The 27,437-nt window shown below is 35.8% G+C and overlaps 3 protein-coding genes across 12 annotated transcripts in view; 2 read left to right on the plus strand and 1 right to left on the minus strand.

Annotated features, from left to right (window-relative positions):
* Window positions 1-1,094: 1,094 nt before the first annotated feature.
* Window positions 1,095-13,186, minus strand: brat1 (BRCA1 associated ATM activator 1). 4 transcript variants are annotated; one of them, XM_088612936.1, is made up of 14 exons: window positions 13,128-13,186; window positions 10,999-11,136; window positions 10,383-10,537; window positions 9,709-9,856; window positions 8,076-8,496; window positions 7,543-7,662; window positions 7,291-7,382; window positions 7,055-7,173; window positions 4,719-4,905; window positions 4,525-4,598; window positions 4,344-4,428; window positions 2,994-3,092; window positions 2,500-2,669; window positions 1,095-2,239 (listed from the first exon to the last, which is right to left on the minus strand). In XM_088612936.1, the coding sequence occupies exons 1-14, from the start codon at window positions 13,171-13,173 to the stop codon at window positions 1,523-1,525; spliced, it is 2,571 nt and encodes an 856-aa protein (XP_088469062.1). In that variant the 5' UTR covers window positions 13,174-13,186; the 3' UTR covers window positions 1,095-1,522. The 4 variants fall into 4 exon arrangements, with proteins under 4 accessions (XP_088469062.1, XP_088469060.1, XP_088469059.1 ...); XM_088612934.1 differs by having other exon boundaries at window positions 1,095-2,236; window positions 4,344-4,598; XM_088612933.1 differs by having other exon boundaries at window positions 4,344-4,598.
* Window positions 13,187-13,367: 181 nt separating this feature from the next.
* On the plus strand, window positions 13,368-24,576 carry eif3ba (eukaryotic translation initiation factor 3, subunit Ba). Its single transcript, XM_088612937.1, has 19 exons — window positions 13,368-13,614; window positions 14,692-14,884; window positions 15,393-15,512; window positions 15,824-15,881; window positions 16,359-16,487; window positions 17,025-17,182; window positions 17,970-18,101; window positions 18,531-18,597; window positions 18,800-18,846; window positions 19,329-19,539; window positions 19,983-20,055; window positions 20,139-20,261; window positions 21,423-21,501; window positions 22,540-22,678; window positions 22,959-23,084; window positions 23,295-23,372; window positions 23,492-23,600; window positions 23,748-23,862; window positions 24,106-24,576. The coding sequence occupies exons 1-18, from the start codon at window positions 13,512-13,514 to the stop codon at window positions 23,849-23,851; spliced, it is 2,049 nt and encodes a 682-aa protein (XP_088469063.1). The 5' UTR covers window positions 13,368-13,511; the 3' UTR covers window positions 23,852-23,862; window positions 24,106-24,576.
* Window positions 24,577-24,727: 151 nt separating this feature from the next.
* The window catches only part of LOC148645079 (kinesin-like protein KIF19), a 31,545-nt gene continuing 28,835 nt past the window's right edge, over window positions 24,728-27,437 (plus strand). For 4 of the 7 annotated variants that reach the window (XM_088612924.1, XM_088612928.1, XM_088612932.1 and 1 more), the window contains exon 1: window positions 24,728-26,982. In XM_088612924.1, coding sequence (XP_088469050.1) covers window positions 26,941-26,982 — 42 coding nt within the window. In that variant the 5' untranslated portion in view covers window positions 24,728-26,940. Of the gene's footprint in view, window positions 26,983-27,180; window positions 27,435-27,437 lie in introns of those variants that run through there. The other 3 variants (XM_088612927.1, XM_088612925.1, XM_088612930.1) reach the window with 3 other exon arrangements.

A 27,437-nucleotide genomic window follows, 5' to 3' on the forward strand; every position in this document is an offset into this window, starting at 1 on the left:
TATTGACCAGATGCATTTATTAATCTTATGGTACACATAAAACTAAATCTCGGTGTTCAGTCATGTCAAGATGGGTAACTTGAAACGAAATTACTGTACAACAGTTTTTAACGTGATGTCATCTGTTAGGACAAGAACTACTGTATGTCAAAAACAAATGTCTTTAATTTCATGACCTACCCAGGAACCAAGTTTTATGTCTCTTGGCTCCCGAGTTCCAATCCAGACTTTTCTATGGGTTTCTGCCAGATGCTCCGGTTACCTTTTACCTTCCAAAGACATACTGTAGGCTAGATTAACTGTTGTCTCTAAATTGTATGTGGCAACAACCCAGGATTTAATCCCACTTTAAAATTAATAAACAGAATTTTGATAATGGATGGGTATGTACTTTCAACAAACTGCACAGTTGGGTTTTTGTCAATTGATATCTGGTTACCAGGTGATGCTGTTGAACTTTACATTCCAGTCACTTCAGCTACAATTTGGCATTTCATATCAAACTGGCAAATGCCAATGCATAATTAAGAATGCTCAACAATATTAGGACATCCATACATCTAATGTTTTGTAATATAAATGCTGAAATTCTCCTGTATAGAAACATAATGGAAAATAAATTTGCACTTTGGGCTCATCCCTGACAAAAATCTTTGTTTATAGTCCAGTTCAAATATAATGAGAAACAATAGTTACAGGTTGGACTATGGTGAATCAAATTCATTGGTAAAAGTAAAGTTCATATTCAAGTATAGATTTTATCCAGTGCTTGGATAATGGACAGAGGTTACATGAATATCTTTAATCGGATGAGATTCTGATTAATCATAGGGTATTTACAACATAAACCTACAGTTAGAAGAGCATGGTCTGTACAATAAACTGTTCCATTTGAAAAAGCTCTGGGAAATGTAATTCAATGATAAGTTTTTTAATACTGTATTTATTGTCTATTTATAACAGTTGATATGATGAATTTAATCTAGTTAATGCTATCCACCCCCTTTATATATAACAAACATGACGGGCAATGAAATAGCTAATCAATGTGTGTTATAGTCTGTCGCGATAAATATAAGTCCAACACAACCAAGTTGTTGAAAACTTACTTCTTTTATTGTGTGCTCCATCAGACATACGTTAACTGTCTCCTACCAGTTTTTTCCCCACACTTTCTCTTACAGGTCATGAGATACAATACAAGCAATGCAATCTTACAATATATCTCACGATTAACTTGGACTGTGGCTTATGCAGAGAATAGACAGCTTATGAACACTGCCTAACTACACATTTACTGTTACTTTAAAAATATACAAATCCATGCATTTATAAGCTACCAGATTTATGTTCTAAAATGATCTGAAACTTGTATACAGATAAAAAAATCTAACTTCCTGAGAAGACATACTTTGTGAAGGGAACAGAACACGAGGCATATCATGATCAAATGCACTATAGAAACAGAAATATAAAAATATAAGTTATTTGACATTACAGAAAAAATTGCAAACTGATTAAATTAGTAACAGTCCACAGCATTGTCCGCTGTAGTGTGAGTAGCTGCTAGAATGTCTTTCAGGAGGGAACGAGGGCTATTTTCTATGTGGTCACTACTCTGTCCCAAGGTTTGCTGCATTGCTTCCAAATCCAGTGAAGAAAGAACTTCCACAATGCCAAGTTGTCTTTGTTGATCTGTACTGACATGGACAGACTCACTTCTTTTGGAGAAATATTTTGTTAGTGTATCTGCTGCCCACTGTTGTCCTTTTAGGTCATAGGTCAAAGTGCAACGTGTTACACTGCTATCCTCAATGATAACACGTTTCAGTGACAAGAGAATTGAGCATGCCTTCTGTGCCACTGGCCTATCACAGTCAAACAATCCATTAAAGAGAACATCAAAGATTTTTAAATCAAGAAGCTTCTGTATGGACTCGGTAAGGCTCAAGATAGAGTGTGTGGGCAAAGCCACAGTGTAAGGACAACATGACAAAACAGGTTTTGCCAGAGTCTGACTGATCCAAATTTCTGCAAGCTCTAGTGTGTGAATTTTGACTTCCCAGTCTAAGTCGTTGCTGCCCAGATCTAGCACAGTAATGGCATTTTTTTCCCAATGCTGAATTGGCTGTTGGGATGGGTGCTTTAGCCACTTAGAGAAGACTCTGACCACAGCCCTTCTGGGAAAGCACTCCGTGTCATTGGCCAATATGTCCACTAAATGCGATGCAAGCTCCTTCTAGGAAAGAACAAATGTAATGTTGAAAATAAACCTAAACCTCAGCATCATGAAACAGACAATAACAAGCACACAATTTTGTTTACTTAAAGTATTTGTAAAGATACCAGTGTGCTTCATTTGATATCACAGCTTATCAGTGTATTATTAAGTTTGAACCAAACTATTTAAAAACATTAACACCAGCTTTACTGTATTAAATTGGAAAATAATATTAATTAACAATAGATACGGAACTGGCTGCTGAAATTATGGTTCACCTGCACTCCAGGGACAGATTTCATGTCCTCTTCTTTGCCCATGACAAAGGAAGTTTGTCCCAGGGCATAGATTGCACTTGCTCGCACATAACTTTCAGGGTCAGACAGCAAAGAATGCAGGAGGCTAGGAACCCCAGTACTCATCAGGATTGCAGGAAATCCCCCTTTGTCTTAATTTAAAAAAAGAGTTAATATTCAAGATTATTCAGGAGTTTTTAATTTCAACTATTTAGCTGAAATTAATCTTCGTGATATTAAAAAAAGGGATCTATAAAGAACATGAAGACTCTTAATAGCCCCTCTGTTGAGTGCATTAAGTTAGTTATACACAACAGCATTTTGATAGACCGCTTTAATGCTAACTTGAACAGAAGGCACACTCTTGAACCTATTGGAAATTATAATAATGGAATCTGTATAAGATTAACTTAAAGTATGATCTCATTAAGTCAATAAAGATGCAGATGAATCCCGGTGAAGTGTACTAAGCTCACCTTGAAACTGTATGGTAAGCCGAGTTAAAAACTCCAGGGTTGAATCTCTAACCTCCCATCGAACATCACAGAGACGCTTCTCCAACACCGAAAACAGATCTGGGTAAATGAAATCGGTGTCAGCGCAAACAAAGGTTAGCCAGCGCAGGTGTAACAGTAGGTGTAAAAGCTATGTACAACTAGAAAGAACTAAATGGTTAACTTCTAATTCAATTGTTAATTTAGCAGATATTCTTTGTTTCATCCGTTACAAAATTATTTTAATTAATGTAATCCATTTACATTAAAATGTAAGGCTGTAATTTTCAAATTTCCAATTCTCCTTAATTATATTAACTTGTATTTTCTTAATAATATTGTTACAGTTTTAGGTGACTCAGAAGTGTCTCTTAGATCTTAGATCAAGTCCATGACACTGGGAAGAGTAAACACTTCAAACTTCAAAGGAGAGAGGATGTTTGCTGGATTAATGATTGGCTAGGAGCAGTCCAGACACACACAATATAAGATCACATGAAGAGCAGGAGAGAGAAAAGAGGGCAGGAAGAAACAGGGAGAAGAGAGAGGAGTCCAGAGGAGTTGGGACTTGAAGCTTGCCCCAGACGAGAGCCCCTACTTCTTGATCATCCAAATCAAACCTGACTGGAGCTAAGTATTTGAACCTTGTTAGAGAGAGTGTGCTTTTCTGTGTTTTCAAGGATCTTGAGTTTCCTGAGTAAAAGATACCCGAGTTAGAATCATCTTTCCTGCTTAGGGTACATTTTTATGGATAGGGATATAGGCTCCCATTTATTTTGTGGCATCTGGGATGCAGAGAGAGATTTAACTGCAAATTACATTGTATTTAGTCAGAAGGCAGCTCATCTCTTGTGTGGCCTCTGTAAGCATATTAAGAGTTTAATGCTTAGTAGCAGTCTGGGGTTTTCTGGGTGACCAGAATGATAGACGTTTGCCTTTTTTCTAAATACTGTACATAAAGTAACTTGTGTGTTTTATGTTGTGTGTAATGTAGTTTGTGTGTAATGTCATTGTAATAAATACTTGTTAACCAAGCGTGTCTGGATTATTAGTCCTCTCAACAAAGCTGTGCCAGAGAACAAAGAATTCACGTGCCTCAAATTATACCAACCTCTCAGGTATGTTTCTAGAAATTACTTACAAGTTGAGGGTTATGAATAATTATTTCACTGATTGACTAAACCGCTCGTTCTATTCTAGATTTTCACTAGTTTTGTAACCCCCAGTTGTAACACTATTCATTAACATACTTTAAGGATTAAAGTGTCTCTGCAAACCATATAAATCTAGCATTATGAAATCATCATCCTCTGTATAGCCTATATATTTTACCTTGTTTAAGAAACAACCAAGTTAATGGTATTTCAGAACAGCAAAACAACCAGTTTAAGACGGCTTGCATAGCTTTTGTGAGAACCTGAAATGGGAAGAATAGTCTCATTATTTCAAACAGACACAAACAGTGTGATACACTGTATACAGTATACAAATAAAACAAGAAATTGACTCCTACTGAGGAATCTGTGTCAGAATTTTGGAGATACTCGTGAAGAACCAAGAAAGCCTCACTCAAAAATTCACTGCTTCCTAAAAAAGAAGAAAAAACAGGCTAACTGTAAAACCAGTAAAACTGGGAAATCTTAACTTTGACAAGGTTAAGATCAACATTTCTTAAACTGGTTACTGATCATGTTCGTACTGCATTACCTGAGCACTGTGCAAGCCTGCTCAGTGTATCCATTGCAGACTTCTGGACCTTGGTACAGCCAATCAAGTTTTTGAAGATGTTGCTGTTTTTTGAGCTGCAGGGGAGTGCCATTCCAATGCAAGCCCTTAGCACTGTGAGAACAGAGCAGAACAGGGACTTGCCTGGAACCTCCAGGTGCAGTGTGTCCTGTACACACAGAACTAAAGATAATTTTTCGGAAAAGTCATCTTTTCAAGTGGCTGGACATACATAATGTTCTCCAAATCTCAAAGTTTTAAGAGATTTGATGTAATTGATGTAAGATCATTATTAAAATTGTATCACCCCTCTGTTATCAAGAAATAAATTCATCTCTCTGCAACAACCATTGCCCTTACACAAGAAAGAAACACATTTTTGTTGGAGAGAGGACAGATGCAGCTCTCTGTGATAACACTGGAAGCTCACAGTTGAATCAAGGATGCCTAAGTTGTTTCAATACCATTTATCCCAAGTAACACACAGCCAGATGTGTATTGTTACTTGAGGAATCCCTGTTATAACTAGCCACTGCCCTAAGGCCTATTAGCTCTCAAACTGTGGTATGCCAGAAGACCCTGGAAATTTGCTGTGTGCACTGAAAAATTGGGAATTAAAAACTGAATAATTAAAAATTATGCAAATGTTTAATCTGTGATTTACTTAATCGGTTTCAGAAAGCTTGAGATGGGTTTTTATATTTTCTATTTTAATAAAATTAGTTTGTGTCAAATACGCAGCCTACGTACTTGGCTACATTGATACAGTGCGCGCTAATACTTGAGTGCTCATACTCCTCTCAATCTTTCAGAGACACAGCTTAGTGCCACATTCACCAACAGAAAAAGTGATCAAAAATGAATAACTAGCAAAAATCAAGTATTATGTCATGGCTGAAAGGAATAGATGCCAAGAGTACTAATTCCAGCTCTGATAGATCATGCACTCCCATTGAGAATGAGGATTATACATCGGCAACTAGAGTTACCATATTTGAACATAAAAAAAAAGAGGATACCCTGAGGAACTTTCCTATTGCCTTGTCTGGGAAAGGGATTGGGATGGAGAGGGTTTTCAAAATATCCCACGTTTTATGTTCATTGGTAAAGTAACTGTGATGATGTTTAACTGTGTGAAATGCACAAATCTCTTCTGCCGCAATAACAGTATCCTGTTTTGCTGCCAGATTTTACAAAATAATCTGTTAATTTGGTTGACGAACTCTCTCCTCGAATTGCCTTTTTCTGTTTGTCTTAGTCAACATGAGCTTGCAAGTCAAGTACACCTTTATTTGCCACTGAGATAAAAGCACCAGGCTTACACACCAAACATTCAGCTTCTCAAGACGTATACTTGGTATACGGAAAAATACATTTCTGTGTTTTCGAAGTGGCATTTTCTGCCATTTCGAAAACACTTAAATTTACACTTTCACTTTGGCATTGTTTTTGAAGGTAGGAAAACAAGAAACAATATAGGGAGCCTCTCGAGGGAATGCTTCTGCACTGCACAGACTGGGTAAAGACACTAATATTGGCACCCATTTTCGCACTTTCATTACATAATCATACATGTGCAGGACGAAAACTGAACTAGAACGTAGGTCGCGAAGCGAACTAGAGAAGTTTATAAATTCTCTCACTCTCTTTCTAACCTCCTCATCTACTATCTTTAAAACTTTTGTTAATTATTTTTCATGGTGAAAATAAAGTGGTTGAAATCCTGGACATTTTTGGATATTTGAAAATTCCCCCCAGACAAAAATATAAGGATAAAAATGGAGGACATGTCCGCGAAAATCCAGACTTATGGTAACCCCATTGGCCACCGAAACTAGCTCTGCTGCTGAACCTGATACTGACAGCACTGCTAATGTTAGCAAGTGTCGGAAAACGGCTATAAGGTGGTACAATCCAAATTATCTATGTGCTCAGTGCTATTTCTATTATATATGTGTGTGAGTGTGTGTGCGCACGCGCTCATATTGGTCATTCAGATTTCTGTGGTTCCTATGAGAAGATGACTTGTAGGTGGTACTTGAATGCTTTGGTTTGATCAGGGGTGGTCCAAAAAGTTTGAGAACCACTGCCTTAGGGTATAGGCAGAGTTAGCTAATGGGGCTCAATACCTCTATACTGGTATTTTTACCAGCTGAGCTATTCGGAAGCACCCACAAAAAAAAGTTTCTGTTCATATTTTACAAGATTTCAAAAAGGAAGGATGGAAACACCACAGTAACACACCAATAATTTATTTATTCGAAGAAAACATAGGTCACAAATAAAATAACTGCTTTAAAGCAGTAGAAGTAACTTACCATGCATAACAGCTCTTCCGTGTGGTACAATGAAAGGCAAAGTAAAGATGAACAGGATCCTTTCTGGGACAGCTGCTTCTTTGTAGCCAATTTTTCAAGAACAAATCCACCCTCCAAAACTTTTAAGAGGAAAAAAAAGTGACAATGATTGTTAAATTCCTAATATGCTGGTACTGAAGTAAAATGAAATTGTGATTATGCAACAAAGTGCAGCTTTTTTACTGTGTTGAAAATACCTGAAGACTGTTGTTGTTCATCTATTGCACCCATAATACAGTCCAGTGGCTGGAGGATTACTTGAATCGCCTTGCTCCTCAAAATATGTGGGCTGCAATACAATTGTCTGAATAACATATTTGTTTGCAGAAAGCAAAACAACTGTTACTTTGATCAGATACTTTTTAAAACAAAAAACAAACAAGCAAAAAAGAAAAAGTCTCTAAAGCTTTAAGCACTAATTCTGCTTAAGTCCTGAAGTACATGCTTACCAGTTTTCTAATTTGAATATTCCTAAAGCAAAGGGAATAGCTTGTGTGGGGTTCAGAGTACACAGCATCAGATCCATCAGATTTACCAAGTTGGAGTCCTCTTTGTTCAAGAGAGCAGTCCTGAAAACCAGTTTAAAAACTTCAAATTACACTCATAAATTAACAACTGAAAAAATAACCTTCTCCAGAGCTCATTACAAGACTAGAATGTAGTGCAGAAAATTAACCCTTTACACAAGGAAACAAAAGCAGAAACCAACAGTAAAATAACTGAAAATACAAATAGCATTTTTTATTCCCATAACGAGGCACAAGACATAACACTATAAATAAAAATAAGGTAATTTTTTTCCTTTACTGAAAGAAATGAAAAACTAGCCCTGTTTTAAACAATGCAATGTACCCTCTCACAATGCATTCAAACCAGGCCTTCAAGGATATTGGCACACTTCCTCCCCTTTTTTATTCTGATATAACCAATTTAAAAATAATATTTTTTAAAAATGAATTGAAGACAAAGAATGTTAAATAACCTTGATGCAGTTAGAAGGACTTCCAAGAATGGCTGTTCCATCACGATCTGGCCATTTCCCATCCGTGTCTTAATAGCAGCCTCCGTCTTCTGCCAGAGTACTTCCATGACCTGCGGCTGGCAGTGTACCAGAGCCAAAGTCAGGAGCCTTAAGGACTGATGGGTGTGGAAGGAGATGTCAGAATGCAGTGCATCTCCCAAATGTTGTGCAATTTTAATGGTGCAGTTAGCCCATTCAGTTTGTTCAGCATAGGTGTTACATTCACAGGCCACAGAGTTCTGCCAAATATCACTGTTGTCTGAAGATGAATGTGCAGGTACTTTCTTTGGGAAGTTTAAAATGTGAGCCACAAGCTGATTAGCTGCTGAAGCAACAAAGAGGCTTCTGTCTATTTGTAAATTCAGGATCATTTTAGTAAAATCTGTGAAAAAAAGAACAATCCAAAGTGCAAAATAAGTACTGAATTAGGTTTGGGAGGCAGACACTCAACATTTGACATTTAAGGCATTTGACATTGTAACTGATTTTTTTTCAAAGCTAGCTTATTTCTTTGTCTAATTATACAATTTGTAATATAAAATCAGATTTTTTCTCCAAAAAGCAATCAAGAATTAAACAGATTTGTGGCAATTCAACATTAAAAGAAAAGCGCAGTACCAGTTAGTGACACAAGAGGGCCTTATATCATGTGAAAACTTCACAAACCAAACACCATAATGAAACAAGTGGAGTGTTCTTCCGATGCCGAAACGTTTCATTTCTTCTCTTTTCAACATGAAATAAACTTTTTACTTGTTTCAGTACAGCCCATACATGCTGATGCAGCTACCTACTTGAACTTAAACCCCTTAATTAATAAGTCTCAAGGGGATCCCCACAAGAAAATAATAATAATAATAATAATAATAATAATAATAATAATAATATATAATAACATCACTTTATTAACCCTTTACAATTTCTTGCATTAGGAATTATCTTTTCGAATACCCCAGCTTGCTCTCCATGAGACAGGGAGAGAAGCTTGAGGTCAGAGCGCAGGGTCTGCCATTGTTCGGCGCCCCTGGAGCAGTTGAGGTTAAGGGCCTTGCTCAGGGGCCCAACGGAGTAGGATTCCTCTGCCGGCTGCAGGATTTGAACTGGCAACCTTCTAGCCTATATAAGTAATAGCAATTATTATTATTATAAGATCTCTGACTGAACTAACAGACCTTTTTTAGAGTCTTGTCTATGTACAAATGCTGAAATACATCACAATTTTAAAACAAAACACACACCCTCCCTACAAATTTTAATTTGCAGAAAATTCTCAATTCTGCATTTTATCAGCTTAAAAATCTGCATGTATGAATTAAAATTATTTTTAAAAAGGTGTCTTATGATTAAATTAAAAAGACACTGCTATGCAATCCTATTTAATTATGTCATTTCATAGCTTTCCCAATATTTAGTTTGGAGACAAATGGTCATTGGATGGCAGAATTGATCATTTGGACAGAGTACAATGTCATCATTATTCAGATGTTTGAAGTTCATAGGAAAGGAGCTGTAAAATGACATACTGGGGAAAGAGTAAAATGGTTACATTTAAAGTTAAATAAATGTTATGTGCATTACTATGTGCAATTCCCACCGTTCACTATGATGAAATTCATAACCCTCCAGTGCTGGAGCATGCTCCATAATCCATTGATCCACCCACTGCGCACTATTGCCTCATCCCACAGCTCTGTGTGGGTCAGGCCTGGGTTTCCAAAGAGACTGTGCAAAATGTCCTTTTCCTGAAGATGACAAAAGTTTTCACAATTCAGGCTATTCAATTTCTACATTTCAAGCATCATAATTATGATATCTCCAATGAAGACTGCCAACACTAACCCCTGAGCACTGAGATTCAGCCTACTTATTTCAGTCATTGTTTCTTCTTCATGTGGCAATCAAGCAACAAGAGAAACAGGAGAGATTGAAAAGCCAGTATCTGAAAAGTTTATAATTTAAAAGTTATATCATATTCTGTTTAAATATTCCTGCTAGAGCTGCTCCAATCTGAAAAAAACACAGCTGTATGTAAAGTTAGCAGAACACAGTCAGTTCCTCTTCCAAATTGATGATCATGTCTTACATTTTATCTACAATACTTTGTAAGAGCTATATTGCCAGCAAAAAGGTTTTTTATAGGTTAAACTTTTAGAGCACAAAGTTAAAAGCTACCAAATGAAATATAGTAGGTATGAAATAATTTTCCTGTAGCACACTTCCAGGAATTGTATGTAGAGAAAACTTCAAGAGTGGCTTTGATCAATTTACCTCTAAAAAGCAAAATCCCTCTTCAGTAGCAGCTAAGATCCCAACCAGTCTCAGTACAAAGGAGAGAACAGTGGGTTCATTTGTCTTCAATTTACACACACTGGATATCAATTCAGTTAAACATGGATTGTGCTCCAGCAAAGATGCCCCAGATACTAAAAAAGAAGAAATAAAGCATAATATTATATATTCAACTTGTAAAAATGAAGTATAACTGAAGATGAATTCACTACCTATGCTTAAAATAATACCTCCATCTTAGTGTGTTTAAAACTAGACTTACTAGTGTTACTGAATAGCCAATACCAGCAGCTTCAAAGCCAGTAAGTGCACCGTACCTAACTTGGCAAATTAAGTAGCCATCAATAGTCCCTTTCCATGCCAGCTGTACTTTGCAAACATGACCAATATGTCACAATCTAGTTTAGTATTAGGCTGACTAAACCTAATTAACACATTAAAGTGTTCAACACCAGAATTGTCTGAGAATCTTCTCTAGTGGTGCACATTTATTGATCTCTCAGTTTCCTTTAAAAAAACCCTTAACTGTATAATTGAGTGTGAATATTATAGTCCCTTTGAAAATTACAGCTTTCAGTCTGTTTCAATAGCTCACCCTTTTTTGTTAGGTCTTTAAACCAGTCCAGCAGCTTCTCAAAGCAGGTATCATCAGGGAGTGACTGCTTTGGATTAACAAGAACTGTACAGACAAGAGGTAAAAGCTCTGCACATTCACTATCCATTGTTTGGTTATCTGGAATCCGAAAACAAGTTTTAATATTCTCATTAACAACATACAAGTTAATAAGTTTTCAATTAAATAATGTGCACTTCCCCCAAAATAACAGATATAAATAATCTCTACTTCTATTACAAACTCATACAGCTACCTTCTGTACAGCTCATTTCACCCCACACATACTAAAAATTCTGTCCCCTTTTCACAGCTTCTCAGGTTCTGACGACTTTGCAGTGACATTGACTTCCAAAACCAAGCCCTTAAAATGCACTATTTTATCATTAACAGAGGATACCCCACCCATATTATTGACAGGGCCCTTCCCAGAGCCAAAAATAGCCCTCAGACCATCAACTCAATTAGGAATTCCCGGCTTCACAACCACATTCCCGTGGTGCTTCCCAACCACCTTAACACCCTTTCTATCCCCAGGACCATTAATGACAACTTCCACATCTTAAAGGATGATCCCTCCACTGGCACTCATTTTTTCGTAAAACGCCCCATCATCTCATATTGCCAACTACCTAATCTAACCTTATAGTATACTGCTCTCTTGACCGCAGTCAGCAATCATCCACACCAAGCACCTTGCCCTGCAACAGAACTCGCTGCATCACCTGAAAATATATATCCAATACCATGCACATTCAAGGCCCATCTGGACAATTCTGGATCACTCAGGTGACATCTTGTATCTCCAGCAAATTTATTTACTGCATCTCTTAAAGAAAATACCCAGCTATTTACATTGGTGAAACAGGAAGGAGACTGAGAGACCATTTCAGGGAACATGTCAGGGCTGTGAGGATCAAAGATCTCTCCAAGCCCACAGTTTCCCATTTAATCGCTAACAGCCATGATCATACTGATCTTTCCATCTGTGTTCTCAAAGAGGGGGTTCGGATCTCCTATTGCATCCAAAACCAAAATTATTCTGAAACTAGGATCACGCCTTCCCCCTTTTCTCATTGACAGACTTGTTTCCTTCTAATCCTCTGTATTCATCTGCAGGTTTTGACTTCACACCTCTGTTCACCTCTCTTAACTTCAAACCACCTGAGTGTCCACTCTGCTTTTCTCCTGCTCCCACCTCCTCTGCAGCTTTTGTTCTCCTGTGCTTTATCAACTGCTGATTTTCCTCTCTCTCACACCTGAAAAAGGCGCTACAGCCGAAACGTTGTTTCTTTTCTTCTCTTTTCAGCATGGAATAAACCTTTACGTGTTCCTATAAATCATCTAAATTCAGAACACATAATCTTAATTGAGTCTTATAAGAATTTAAGCACCTTCAGGTTTTGAATTGAGGGCTCTAAATGACAATTTGCTATAATATTAGTTTTAACCTAATTTATTGAATTACTAGTAATCACAATTTTTCATTAAGTAAACAGTAGTAATTAGTAAGATGATGCCTGTGCCATAAGAATCATTTTCCCTTTAAGAGTTAGAAGTAAACGCATCGAAAACTAATACAAATTCTAAACATAACAGGGACCTAATAAAATGTCATTTGCTTTTTTCCTCTGTACAGTAACATGCGATTATTTGGGTCAGTAAAGTAATTATGCGCATTAAAACACAACAGATTTAACAATACCGGAGTTTGCAGCTTCCTTATCTTATTGTGGCAAGCACAAAGATGAACGCCGAGGCGTAGATATACCTTCAAGGAAAAATTGTCGTTAACGTCTGAAAAGTGAAGGGTGGGATCCCAATCTAGTGTTTACGTCACGTGTAGCTACAACTTTACTTTGGTTAAGAATAAGAATTCACAAAAATTAAAGAGAAAATTATAGTACACAACACACATTCATTTTACCACGTGCTCTTCTGTCCTTACTAATCATAAACAATCAAAGATAGTTACAGACTTCTACAATAAAACAAATATAGAGATTCTACATTTAAACGTTTCTCAGTTTAACATAATTTACGCTGACTAACACATCACAATCAATAAAATCTCCGAATTTGGGATTTGTGAAAAGCCCAACCCTTCTTACATTTCTCAAGCACTTCCTCCTGTAACAGGAAATAATCTGGAGGCATCCATTTTTAGAACGAACCAAATTGTGTGAGGGGAAATATTTAATAGAGTATTCAATTTTTTCCCCTTCAGAATATGCTAGAAATATTATAATAAAATTGTCATTTCTATTATATTATAAAATCGAGGTTTTGATAGGTGTTTTCGTTTTACGTGTTTAGAAAACACTACCTGTTAATCCTTACCCCCATCCCTCCGAAAAGGTTGAGTCCTTTTTCACTGCAAGTTGGCTCGCGCCGGTTGTCGCGCACATGGCCTGCTGAGCAAATATCTAGTTTATTTGATAGAAAAACTGGTCATATTAATTTTCCATAAATCTATTGAAAGGGTAAAGCTTTAAATGCGGGATACGGAGAACATGGCGGCCGAAGCCGAGTTTGAAGAGGGTGAAGAGCTATCCTTCAGTGACCCAGAGGATTTTGTGGATGACATCAGTGAACAGGGTAAGCGAGCGGAGGAAAGCACCCGGCTTTGCGGCCTGGTTGGAATAACTCAAATAAAAATAAGCGCTATTTAATTAGCTTTCTTACTGTTAAATGTAACGATGGTACAACTCGCGGCCTAAAAATAAAGGCACTTAATCGTGCATTTCCGTTCACGGCACTCATTTTTTAACAGTTTCTGCCCGATTGTGGAGTCATTGATGAAGCGAGCATGTCGCAGCTGGATGAATAAGTTAAAAATGATAAAGCAACCAGTTTAAGGACACGAGTAACACATTCTTAAGTAACACTAACGTTATAGATCGAATGTTCGGTCGTATAGTAACAAAGACCTCAGTAATTCAGTGTTGAGTATGCAGCAAGGCAGAGTAAATTAAAGTTACCACGGTTTTTTTAATTTTCAAATTAAATGTATTAATTCTTATATTTAAAAGGTGCAGAAATGTCTTTTCAGGTGGCTGTCTATTGTACATTTATATTTTGTTGCAAGTTTCTGTAACAGTATTCCAATATGTTCGTTATAGGCAAATTAGTCGCTTTTCGTCCTGTAGTTGATCTTTACCGGACAGATAATGTACAGGTTTATTTAACGCAATCCTGACTATTTTATAATGTTCTGAAATGTTACCAATATTTTGGAGTTTTTTACTCCAACATGTTATTAAGGAACTTGTTAAACTGAAATGTATAATTAAAATTAAATTGAGTAAAATGACGAAATTACACCAATCTGGTGTAAAAGTGGATGTTAGTTACATATTTATAATGAAAGATAAGCAGCGCTCATCTGTCGTTACTGAAATTGCAGTGGTAAAACCACGGTATGCTCATTGAACTGTTGAAATGTCAATGTGTTTTTATAAACCGCCGAACTATATTACGTTTATAGTTCAACTTAATTACTGAAATAAAAAATATTAAGCCTGCTGCTGTGTTAAAGTACAGATGATGCTGTCTACAATAAAACATGGATCTCGCATTTTGTGGGTGTGTGCTCAAAAATAACTAACTGTAGTTGGGCTTTACTGATAACATACATGTACTGCTCTTGGAACTGTATTTCTGCCTGTTTTTCAGAACTGTTGGCTGATATTTTGAGGGAGAGGCCCCAAGAGGCGGACGGTATTGACTCGGTTATTGTGGTTGACAACGTTCCTCAAGTTGGACCAGAGCGCTTAGAGAAATTGAAAAATGTCATACATAAAATTTTCTCCAGATTTGGCAAGATTACAAATGAGTTTTATCCAGAAGCTGAAGGAAAGACAAAAGGGTTTGTATTGCATATTTATCATTTTGCTCTTTAAAAAATTGCATTCAACATTTACTACATGAATATGTATGTACACTCATTGATTTATTCTCATTAATGCATTTATAACTTTATTTTCATTGTGTTTAGTCTGGTTCTACTGAACGTGTGTACTACTGCTGTGCAATTATTTATGTATACAAAATAAGTTATTTTAATATAATGGTATAGTTATTAATTATATATAGATTAATTCTTCTACGTATAGTTAGTTTTTTGTTATTCATGCTATTAAAAGTGATTTGGACTTGAAGTTAAACTCAGGTATGTTCTAGATTATATCCAGGTTATTAGCTATTAAAAACTTGCTTTGAGGAATAATACAGCTCTAACAAATTATTTTGAAGACAAACATCTATTATTGATTTGTTGGTGTGTAAGACTATATTAAAAGTAAATCATGTCTTCTGGGGAAGTTTGTAGGTAGTTGTGCTTCATTGTATTTCTCTTGTGTAACACTTGTGTTTAGGTACATTTTTCTGGAGTATGCATCGCCAGCTCATGCTCTGGAAGCAGTGAAAAATGCAGATGGCTACAAGCTGGACAAACAGCACACCTTTCGAGTCAATATCTTTACAGACTTCGACAAGTGAGCAATTTCTTTTCATTTATACACTGTGTACTGTATGTCTCCGCTTTTTTCTTTGCCTCTAAGTGATACATCCAAGGGAGTTTGTTCAGATGGGTACCTGCTGGAGATGTGATTGAAAAACTCTATGGGTATCATGGATTGGATAGAATTACTGAACAGTCATCTCACTTGAGTTTAAAACCCAATTCTGTAAATGCTCTTTTGAGATTTATTTATAGGAAACCTGATTAGAGGTAGTATGTGAACTTGCAAACTCTTGTTGATATTGTTAGTGTTGCTATTTTTTAATTAGCATTATTTTTGTATAGGTACATGAATATCAGCGATGAATGGGAAACCCCTGAAAAACAGCCATTCAAAGACTTTGTAAGTATCATTACTAATTTGTGTATATCATTCAGGATTGCCTATACAGTTATCACTGCAAATGTTATATCTGTAAGTGATGCTGCACTTTTGAGACTACCATCCTCTTTAACACATTTTAACACATTAAGGCCAGTAAATTATTGTACAAACATTAAAATTATACTGAAAAGTATTTTATTTTAATCTTAAAAAATCTTTTAGCATTTAAGTATTTTGTTACATTTGGTGGCTGGCCTTATGACCACAAAGTAAAAAAAGTTATAAAAGCAGTGAAGTTTGTTGCAAACTCTGTTTGCTTATTTAATGTTCAGTTTAAAGATCATAAATTTAACATCTTCAAACACTTTGACTTGGGAAAACATAGTCAGTCAAATCTCATCTTTTAAATCTATTTAAAAAGATTTGACGATTTAAGTATCAGTTCTGATGACTAATAATTTTGTGATCGTCCAATCTGGATTATTCTAATTTAAGGGGAATCTACGGTACTGGCTTGAAGATTCTGACTGCCGTGATCAGTATAGTGTGATTTTTGAAGCTGGTGAAAGGACAGGCATTTTCTCCAATGATGTCAAGGAACCAATTACGATCGAGGAGAGAGCTGTAAGTAGTTTACAAAGGCAAGACTACTCTGTATTTTGCCCACGTGGCCATCATAAAGTAAGAGGAGACCTTCCAAGACATGTCCACTTGAACTGAACTTTTAATGTGTATGTACTTATGTTTTTAACACGGCCATTTTAATTAATATAATGCTCACATTGGCACCTTTTTGGAGGCAATATAGTTTGGAGTATTGAATGTGATAAGTAATATAGTCTACCCACAGAGGCAGTCTTGGTTTGTTTTGTGCCAAGACGAAATTTTTAAAAACAATACTCTGAGAAGTAGTGGAGAAGGATAAGAATTCCATATGCAAAAATAGGTCAATTCGGATGCATTTTAATGTAGATGGCATTTGCACTAATGTGGTGCACAGCATTAATGAACATTTGATGTAAAAAAACGTCTACAATCTTCTAATATTGCACTTTCACATCCCTAAGAGAAATGTATGTTCATCGGTTTCATTTTACTGTAATAAAATGTCTTTAATTCATCTAATTGAATATAATTCTTCGTTGTTGTTGTTGTCTGCAGCGCTGGACAGAGACCTATGTTCGTTGGTCTCCAAAAGGCACTTATCTGGCTACATTCCATCAGAGGGGTATTGCTTTATGGGGAGGAGAGAAGTTCAAGCAGATTCAGAGGTTTAGCCATCAGGGTGTTCAACTCATTGACTTCTCACCATGTGAAAGGTGAAATAATTGCCATTATCATTATCACAGTGATCAAGATTTTTTCTTAAAGTATTTTTTTTATTTCTGGATTTTTAAAAGGTTTATCCAACAGGTAACAGCTGGACATAAGGCATTTTAAATCCCAAATATGTCAGTTTAATGCTATGCTTTAGAAGCACAAAGAAGATTACAGCCAAAAAGAGGCTGTTCTGCACATCTGGGTGGACCATAAAAATAAAAATGTTTTTATTGTGAGCTTTGGGAAGAATCTTGGTGGTGCATGTTTGCTGTGTAAGGAAACTACAGTTTTAAGCCTTCTCTGCAAGGATCGTATAAAAACTTGTTCAGCCTGTACATATCTTTTGGATAAAGGAGTAGAAAGAAAACTGTATACGTGGCAGTAAAGATCTTCATTTGTGTAGAGTAATATATCAGAGTTGAATCAAAACGAACTTTGGAGACTAACCACAACATGCCAAAAAAGTAACATCTTGTTTCCTGCTTCACCTTCTTTAAAAACAATAATAATAATAATTGCTTACACTTATAAAGCGCTTTTCTGGACACTCCACTCAAAGCGCTTCAGGTAATGGGGACTCCCCTCCACCACCACCAATGTGCAGCATCCACCTCAGGTGAAAACATTAGGTGGAACTGCATTAAATTGAAATCTGTGTTGTTTGGTTATTGCATGATTGTTTCCACGTTTTTGGTTCTATGATCTTAAAATGTTTTTGTATGTGAATTTATGTAACTATTTTCTGCACATATGCATAAAAGATTTTAATTGTGTTTTCAATAACAGGTACATGGTTACATTCAGTCCTCTAATGGACACAAAAGATGACCCCCAAGCTATTATCATCTGGGATATTCTGACTGGGCAGAAGAAGAGGGGTTTCCATTGTGAGAGCTCAGCCCACTGGCCAATTTTCAAGTGAGTTGTGTTTGTTGTTTGTGCTGCAGTGCATTATAGTTTTTTGCCCTTTTTATTTATCTCCCCTTATTTTCCCCTAGTAATGGAATTTGAGCATTCATTTTAAAGATGACAAATAAATAATAGTTAACATTTGTACCTACTTTTAGTGACAGTGTAACTGATAGAGCCTTCATACTTGTTTTTTAAAATAAAGCCTTTATATACAAGAAGAAATATATTTCACTGCTGTAAGTCAACAGGATTGTAGTCTTTGCATTCAGAGAGTAGTGTTATAATCTACATGTCTTAGATTTATCAGTACTACTAGGGAGTTTATGCAAATTAAGACTATGCCTAATATTCAGTTTGGCATTTGACCTAAAGTATTTTGGTAGTTTTCAATCAATATTTTTTTAATCTTTATTTTTTGTATGAAATTATTTTCAGGTGGAGCCATGATGGAAAGTTCTTTGCCAGAATGACACAAGACACACTCAGTATCTATGAAACACCTGTAAGTCCCTTTTTTTAGATTTAATCATTGAATGAACAAAAAGACCTTCAGTACCTTTTGAACTAAGATAATCAAAGATCAAATATTACTATATAATTCATTTTTGTAGTTTTGACTTCACTTTGCCTAATGCTAGATTGTTCCACTTTAAGCTTAACAGTAATAACCATTTGAATCATGTAATTTTTTTCCTCCTCTTTAGTCCATGGGGTTGTTGGACAAGAAGAGCTTGAAAATTGGTGGGATAAAGTAAGTGTAAGAAAAAATTGAAGCCTTTTAATAATACGTTGAATACTACAAGTAGTGTGTAAAAATGGAATGAATTAGGCACAATAATGATATTAAAAACAAGGGCTTCCTCACCTTTGTGGTTAATGGATTAGTTAAGCCAATAATATCACAGCATGCTTAGGATCATATATAATATTGTGCGTCTGTAACTTTGAAAGAAGCGTGATTGTTGGGGCACATTTGTCAGGAACTTTAGTACTGAAAATGGCTCATTTTTCTGATGGCGGCTAAGTAAAAAATTGTCAGCATGGAGCTTGGAGGAAGACATCAGATCAATTGACTGCATATTATAAAGTCATACAGCTTGAAGTGGTGTTTCCATTATCTTATCCACCATTTGTATGTTGTAATTGTGAAAACATCGTTTTTTGGTTGTAATTATTTTTAAGTGAAATAATGTCAGTGATGTTGTGTGTTAAGTTATTTGCATATCTTTCCAGGGATTTCTCATGGTCTCCTGGTGACAATATTATTGCATTCTGGGTACCAGAAGACAAAGATATTCCTGCAAGAGTAACACTTATGCAGCTGCCATCCAGGCAGGAGATCAGAGTTCGAAATCTGTTCAATGTAGTTGATTGTAAACTGCACTGGCAGAAGAATGGAGATTACCTTTGTGTGAAGGTAGACAGAACTCCCAAGGGAACCCAGGTATAGTCAATGGAGTTTATCCACTGGAGCTTTTAATTGTTTTTGCAGCTCATTGTAAAACAAGTTTAATACAGTTGACTAGGAGGATAAGAAGACAACCGAGGAGGTTTTAAATGTTCAAACTATCATAGGTTTATTGCTCTCTATGTTCCTTGTTAAACCTTCAAATATAATCTAGTAATTTGACTTTTTTTGCATAAGAAAATGGGTATTTAGTCATTAATATCCTTAATTTGTACAATGCTTTAAAGCATGTGGGAAGGATATTTCAGGATTTTTTCAGAATTAAGATGGATTTCTGTTAGATAGGTGTTAAAGGATCTATTTACTGTTAAATTATTAAATCCATAGTTGTATTTAATACACAAGAGTACTAAAAACTAATTTAAGCTGTTTCTTTTGTAGCCAAATAGTCCTGCAAATGTTTTCTTTTTTATTTGTAGGGTGTTGTGACCAACTTTGAAATTTTCAGAATGAGAGAAAAGCAAGTCCCTGTTGATGTTGTTGAAATGAAGGGTGAGTATTTGCACTTCTTTATCATATTATCTGTTTATAGAATTCAAAGTAGAAACATGGTTGAATGTGTTTTGGTTTTGCAGAGAGCATCATTGCTTTTGCCTGGGAGCCCAATGGCAGTAAATTTGCTGTGCTGCACGGAGAATCTCCAAGGATAAATGTATCATTTTACCATGTTAAAAACAATGGCAAGATCGAACTTATCAGTAAGTGACTTTTCCTTTAATCATATTTGATTTATGAGTTTCAGTTTGTTTCTGTTTGAAGCATTTTGTTGCAGTAGGAAGTTCTTAAGTTGTACAATATTTGCATCTAATGGCAATAAATCATAAGTGGAAAGAGTAGGATGCACACAATCGAACAAAACGTGCAGAAAAATTCTATTGGGTCATTCCCAATTAATGAACTGGTGAGAACATACATTGGGAACATTCGTTTTAAAAATCTGTAAAAAAAAGTTTTCAGTGCTTCAAGAACAACAGTTCTAAAATTTAAGTTATTTTTATAGTGGATACAGAATTTTGTTATTGTGTGATATTTAGTTATCAACAGTCATCAAGTAGAACAATTTATAAAAATATAGAAGCATTAGGAAAATCCAAACTGCTTCCCTTTTGAAAGAACAATATCACAGTATTAGCATGTCCATCTCTCCTACAAAAGGAGTTTCCCAATGCCTACATATCCGAAGATGCATTGTTGTGGCACTGTGGCTAAGGATCTGTGCCTGTGGCTGGAAGGTTGCCAGTTCAATTCATGTGGCTGGCAGAGGAATCCTACTCCGTTGGGTCCCTGAGCAAGGCCCTTAATCCCAGCTGCTCCAGGGGTGCTGTATAAATGGCTGACCCTGCGCTCTGACCCCAAGTTTCTCTCCTTGTAGCGCCGTATAAATGGCTATTCATGCCCTCTGACCCCAAACTTCTCTCCCTGTCTGTTTGTCTTGTGGGGATATGCGAAAAGACAAATTCCTAATGCAAGAAATTGTATATGACTAATAAAGTAATCTTATCTTATCTTATGGAGCTGCAGTGTTGTGCTATGCTTTGTTTGAATTGCCTTTTATTTTTACCAACATACACTTTTTCACATGGACAAGAGATCATAAAAATGACGCCCTGTGTACATGAAATCCTTATATATGTATTTTTATTTTATTTACTTAGCTTACATATATTTTAAGTTTATCATATGAATTTTCTGTAAATGTTTTTTTTTTCAATTTTTACACCCCTTAAGTATGTTTTTAGCACACTGAGCTAGTCTTTGATGTTTGATATTTAATTATAGGTTGGAATTTGTTGTAAAATAACTACATTGATGTGAATCCAATATATGCCATTATTAATTTAGGCTTTTATTTTTTTAAGAAATGTTTGACAAGCAGCAGGCAAACAGCATTTTCTGGAGTCCACAGGGACAGTTCCTTGTCTTGGCTGGACTTAGGAGGTTTGTATCTCTGTTTTTTGTGGCATTTTTTGTTAAACTTAGTAACAGTAGTACGAAGTATGTTCCAGTGACATTGAGTTCGTTTATCACAGGAAAAGTCTAGTACACCTGGAGTCTAGATTGTGCGTTTGTCAAGTAACAAAAGCTAATAACCTAATAAGAAAATAAGTAATTCTTTAAAATGCAAAATAATTAGTGTTTTGTAAGATCTCAAGTTAAAATTAGATCTTTCATCTCTGTAAAAATATTTTTTTTTCCATTATTGTACTGTATTACATAGCAATATCTTTTGTCACAATTATTATTTTTGGCCACATAGACTTATGTTTTCTTTGTTCATCAATATAATTGTTACATTAATACCTCATTACGTAAATAGTTGTTTACATTTTAAATAATCTAGTTGATGTTTGAGTTGTATCGTTCTTTGGTTAAGTGATTGGTCTTAAAGGTGAATGAAAATGACCATTATGGAATGATTAAGAATCAAAACTGTATAATCGTTAAATGTTTTTACTTTAATGCTAGAACAGCTTATCGGTGAGATGTTATGTGGAGAACATGGTGTTCTTTTTCAACCTTCTAAGCCTCTGCACTAGTCCTGATAAACCGGGAAACTACTTCTGCAAGAAACAGGGTATATCGTGGACAACAGAGTCACTATACTGGCCCAGGACCTCCACATTTGTCAAATTCACAAGATCTGCAGGTCTTGCCGTGGCCAACCTTTTCTGCTGACCCAAGACCAATGGGACTTAATTGTGTTAGTGTTTGGAGAAACCATACACTAAACCACTTATTAACTTTGTAATATTTTCATATTGATATTGTTGTATTTCTTACATTAACTTAAGTTTCTTCATTAACTTAAGGGTGTTGCTTTTCTTCTGTTCATCAGGATATTTTGGATGAATTGGAAGAGTCAAATGCTAAATACCTTTAACCTGTTCTTAGAATTATTTCTTAAGCCACAATTAAGTAAGGGGTTTTGAAATAATGTCTAATTATACCCCTGTTTTGGTCTTTTGTTCTTTGCAGCATGAATGGTGCTCTTGCATTTGTTGACACATCAGACTGCACCATGATGAACATTGCAGAGCATTACATGGCTTCCGATGTGGAGTGGGACCCAACAGGGAGATATGTTGTGACTTCAGTTTCATGGTGGAGTCATAAGGCATGAAACTTATTTTTTCTCACAGCTGTGTTGAACAAGACCTAGTTAGGAGATCTGGAGAACTTGGGACTTCATCATGTTTGAGTGGTAGATTTTGATTCTGATCAATTTTAAAAACCTCACGAGCTATTTTATTTTTTCTAGGCACATTTAAACAAGTCTTTCTTAAAAACTTTTCTATCTTGGTCACTCGGATCAATCTCCATTCTTATAGTCAGGCTGTTATAGCTAATACAGAAAATGCGTTGCCATGTAATTTTTAACTCCCGGCTTTTTTCAGGTCGACAATGCGTTCTGGCTATGGACTTTCCAGGGGCGTCTTCTCCAGAAAAACAATAAAGATCGCTTTTGTCAGTTGCTGTGGAGGCCACGTCCACCCACACTGCTCAGTCAGGAACAGATTAAAGTAAGATATTGGTGAAATTTAAGGATATAACTTAATGGTATTGCAAACCTAAACCTTGCTTGTTCCTCTTCAGAATAAAATACTAGCCTTTTTTAGCAGTAATTATATGGAAGGAAACAACATTTACCCACGGTTTGGTGTTTTGTGGATTTAATGAACATTATCCATGTAGATAGTTGACTATTACTTTAAAGTATTTTAATTTTGCAGCTCATCAAGAAGGATCTGAAGAAGTACTCCAAGATCTTTGAGCAGAAGGACCGTCTGAGTCAATCCAAGGCTTCCAAGGTAAGGGCCATTATGGATTTATGAAATAAACTTAATTTCTTCTCCATCAGTGTAGTATCTTGTCCTGTGGGCTTTAAAGTTTACCTGTGCTCATAATGTTCTGGTCTTCTCCTGAACAGGAATTGGTTGACAAAAGACGCACAATGATGGAAGACTATCGTAAATACCGTGAGAGGGCTATGCAGATGTACCAAGAGCAGAGACCTCTTCGCCTGGAGCTCCGAGGAGGTAATGATGTCTTTACTTGTTAGATTAGGGACAGTGTGATAGCAGAAAATGTGAATTTGAATGTTGGACAATAATGAAATGGTTTGTAACTGATACTTGTACATCTAAAAAAGCGTAATGTGACTTGACCGTTTGTTTTCCAATTAGGTGTGGACACAGATGAGCTAGACAGCAATGTTGATGATTGGGAGGAGGAAACGATTGAATTTTTTGTCACTGAAGAAGTTATTCCTGTTGGAGATCTGGCGTAATCTTGTAGCAGGTGAATACTGAATATTTTTTTCAATTTTTATTCTTCTTAATATTCATAATTTTCAAGTATGAAACCTTGCATTAATGCTGTAAATTTACCGTATTATTATTTTTGAGAAACGGTAAAATGTGGTATTTCATACATAGGAATCCATTATTATAAATTTGGTGAACTGATAACTAATTGTTTTGTAGTTTATGGGGGGGGGGGAAGCTTTGGTAAATTTTGCTATCATTGTTTTTTTTTTTACAGATCTTTGCTCTTTGAAGAAAGGAGTTCAGTTGCATAAGGAGACGTCATCAGGAATTTTATTACTTTTTTTGTGGGAATTCAATGTTCCAATTTCCTCTGACATTTTAGTGCCTTTTAATATTGGTTACTGCAGTGGGAGAATTTTGAGCTCCTGTACATTGCTTTTGGCACCTGTTTCAGCTTTAGTGACCCTGCTGTAATTACAACATACTGTCAGTCCTGCAGGTGATATTTATTGTTCCTTTGACAGGTGACTGCAGAGATTTAAGATGTCATCATTTATCAATAACGCTTTTTACATCTCTAAATGGAATAAAGAGTGTTTTGTACAGAAGACTATCAAAAGACAGAAAAGGGTTGAACTGTATTTTAGTGTGCTGAAACAGCACTACAGTGGGCTGTATCCTCCTCCATTCAGATTACCTGATATTAAATGTGCTACAGGGGAATTAATAAAGTATACTTCCAAAATCTGTTGTGATTTTCCTGTTGTCTAAATTAACAAATTAGTGGTTTGTTAAACAGGCAAAATATTATGGTTCATATTAAGAGAAATTACAAAATGTATACAATTTATATATTCATTAAATAAAACTTGTTTTATAGTAGGTTTATTACAGTGTTTGGAAACTTGTTCCCCCAGAAGCATACAGTGGAGGCTAATCACCATTACAGCAACTTAAAAAGCTGAAGAAAGTGAAAACTTGATTTTTGTTACTAACTTCGCCAGGTTCTAAAATTTTTCAGTTGTTTTTGTGTTCTTGTAATATTAGGTTTTGATGTATTTTTAAATACTCTTTTTCATAATTGCTTATCTGAAAAAGGATATACTTGCAGAAGTCGTACAGCATGTGCAATAAGGAAATGAGAAAATGTCTTTCTGTTGACATATAAGGAATTATTTTAAAATTTCATACTTGGATCTTAAGTAAAAGACATAGTGTTTCAAACATTTTACAGAAGATATTTTAATGAAATTACATATCTACCACTAAGACCTTATAACAATTGGAAGTTTGAGTACAGGCTAGTTTGGTGCTTCTCATTCGTAGTTTAGACAGGCTGCACTTACACCTTATGGGTACCATTATGGGCCCCAAACCTTATAGGTAATCAGATATGGGTTTTATGGGTAACTTTTCATTCTCAGTCTGTTAGGACCTGGTAATTTTGGTTATAAAGCCCAGTCGTCTATGTAATTAAAATGATGTAAAAGAATCCCAGGTGTAGTGAAAACCAGAAGACATAGCAGGTCTCCAGCACCAAGAGAAAATATTGGTGATCTAGATGCTGGCTTAAAGCCTATACACCACATCAGTTCCTGTGGGTACAATGTAAGGGTTCTTTCGGCTGTTCATCTGTTCAATCTGACCATGCTCTGGTCATTCCAACTGGCCTCTCGATTATTTAACTGAACCTTCATTAACATTAATGGACCGTTTTTATTTTGTGAACCAAAACTATGGATTTCCTGGGGCAGGGCTCATAAATGCATTAAGAGTGAGAGTTTCCCAGTAGTCAGTTTTTTTGCTAATATTGTATTTGTTGTCCTAATTGTTAAGGCATGTTAGTGGACGTAGTATTTCTATAAAAAAAGTGCTTAGAATGTGATGTAACAGTTATGTGGGCAATATACAAAAGACTGTCAAGGTAACGTTCAAGTGCAACAAAGGTGAAAGACCACAATATCTCACAAGTTGAAAATCATGGTTAATTTTTAAACGCTGCTACAGCTCAATAGATGGACATAAAGCGCCACCGTAGACAATCGAAAAACGTCAATTCCCATAATCCCAATAACTCTGCTAGGGTTACTTCCTCGTTCGCGAGTGGTGTGATTGTTTCCATGGGGAAAGAAATGCTGATTTAAGGTAATTCGAATGCAAAATTCTCATGCAAATATTACGTTTATATAAAGGCTTCATTAATAAAAAATCCAAGATATTTTAGGAAGTATTGCTTTGAACGTTATTTGTGAGAAATTATGATCGCATGGAACATGGTTATTGATACAGATTGTTTGCAAACTGCTCAGTTTAATTCTGGTGTTGTATCTTTAAAATTCATTTCACCTTCGTTTATGAATTGCGAAAATAAACCAGATTAATATATCAACTGAATAATGCGTAATTTAATATTTCTTGTACTTATGTTAAAATTTAGACCGTTAAGTTTTTGACAGTGATCTTTATCTCGACACAGCAAATTAACTTTTGTTTGTTGAGAATTTGTGTACAGTAGTTAATAAACACAGAGCCCAAGATAACAGGCAGAACGCTGAACCTAAAATTAGGCAACGTCATTTTTCCTAGGTTACTATAGGATGGCAACCATTTTTAATCGTGCAGATATTATTTGTATAGTATACACGATTTACGTAGTTGAAAACGACTTGTGTTTTAAGAATTTTAAAATGGGTAAACAGATAACTGCAGTGTGAATCTGAGTGGCTGAACAGAACAGCTGGATCGAAGTTGTGTATTCTATTTACAAATTACAGGATTTACTTTTGAAACGGTTAGAAAATGATCACAATAGCTAATAAATGCATGCTTGATTAGCGAGCACCGAGAGATCGGTGTATGTGGCGCTGCTGCTGGCATGCTGAAGCCCTTGATGAAAGCGTGTTGTTGAAGAAGCTGGCAAAGAGCAACAACTCTCCAGAGGTTTATTGAATGCACGGCTGGTCAAGCGCCTGCATGGAGTTGACTAGAGGCTTATTAAGCCAGCAGTAAAATTCCGCAGAATGACGCACTGCCGACAAAAAATAATGGCGTTTGAAAAGGTCCTACGACAAAAGTGATAAAGACAAAAGTGACACGTCTTGAAGAAAACATGAAAGACCTTGCAGGAGAGAGGAAGGATCACCAGCTTACGGTAAGACATTCGCTTACAAACCACCGTCTTTGGGTGTTATTTACAGTTCAATAGGGAAAAGTATGGTTTTCGCAGAAATCATAATGGATGTGCAGCAGCTGCATTATGATCAAAATCTCAAGGTGTTACGTCATCAGTGATGTAAAGAAGTACGATGCTAGTAAACACGGCGTGTGTAGTTTAAATGTTACATACATAGGTTTCTATAATGTACATTATTTGATACTGCTGAATTATTACATCCATAATAAGTCAATTTAGGATTTTGGTTACAATAACAGGTACATTAACATTTAAAGAAGTATTTGCATACTTTTCCAAACTACAGTTGCAGATAAAATTAAAATATTTACTTCAGTGTTGTTGCCTGCAAGATAACCTGCGCAAATATATATATATATTATGGCTTAAACAGCTCTTGGACTATACAGAATATGCTAGAAAACTGGAAGGTA

This window comes from Lepisosteus platostomus, chromosome 19 (assembly GCF_059453375.1).
Source record: "Lepisosteus platostomus isolate fLepPlt1 chromosome 19, fLepPlt1.hap1, whole genome shotgun sequence".
Taxonomy (NCBI): domain Eukaryota; kingdom Metazoa; phylum Chordata; class Actinopteri; order Semionotiformes; family Lepisosteidae; genus Lepisosteus; species Lepisosteus platostomus.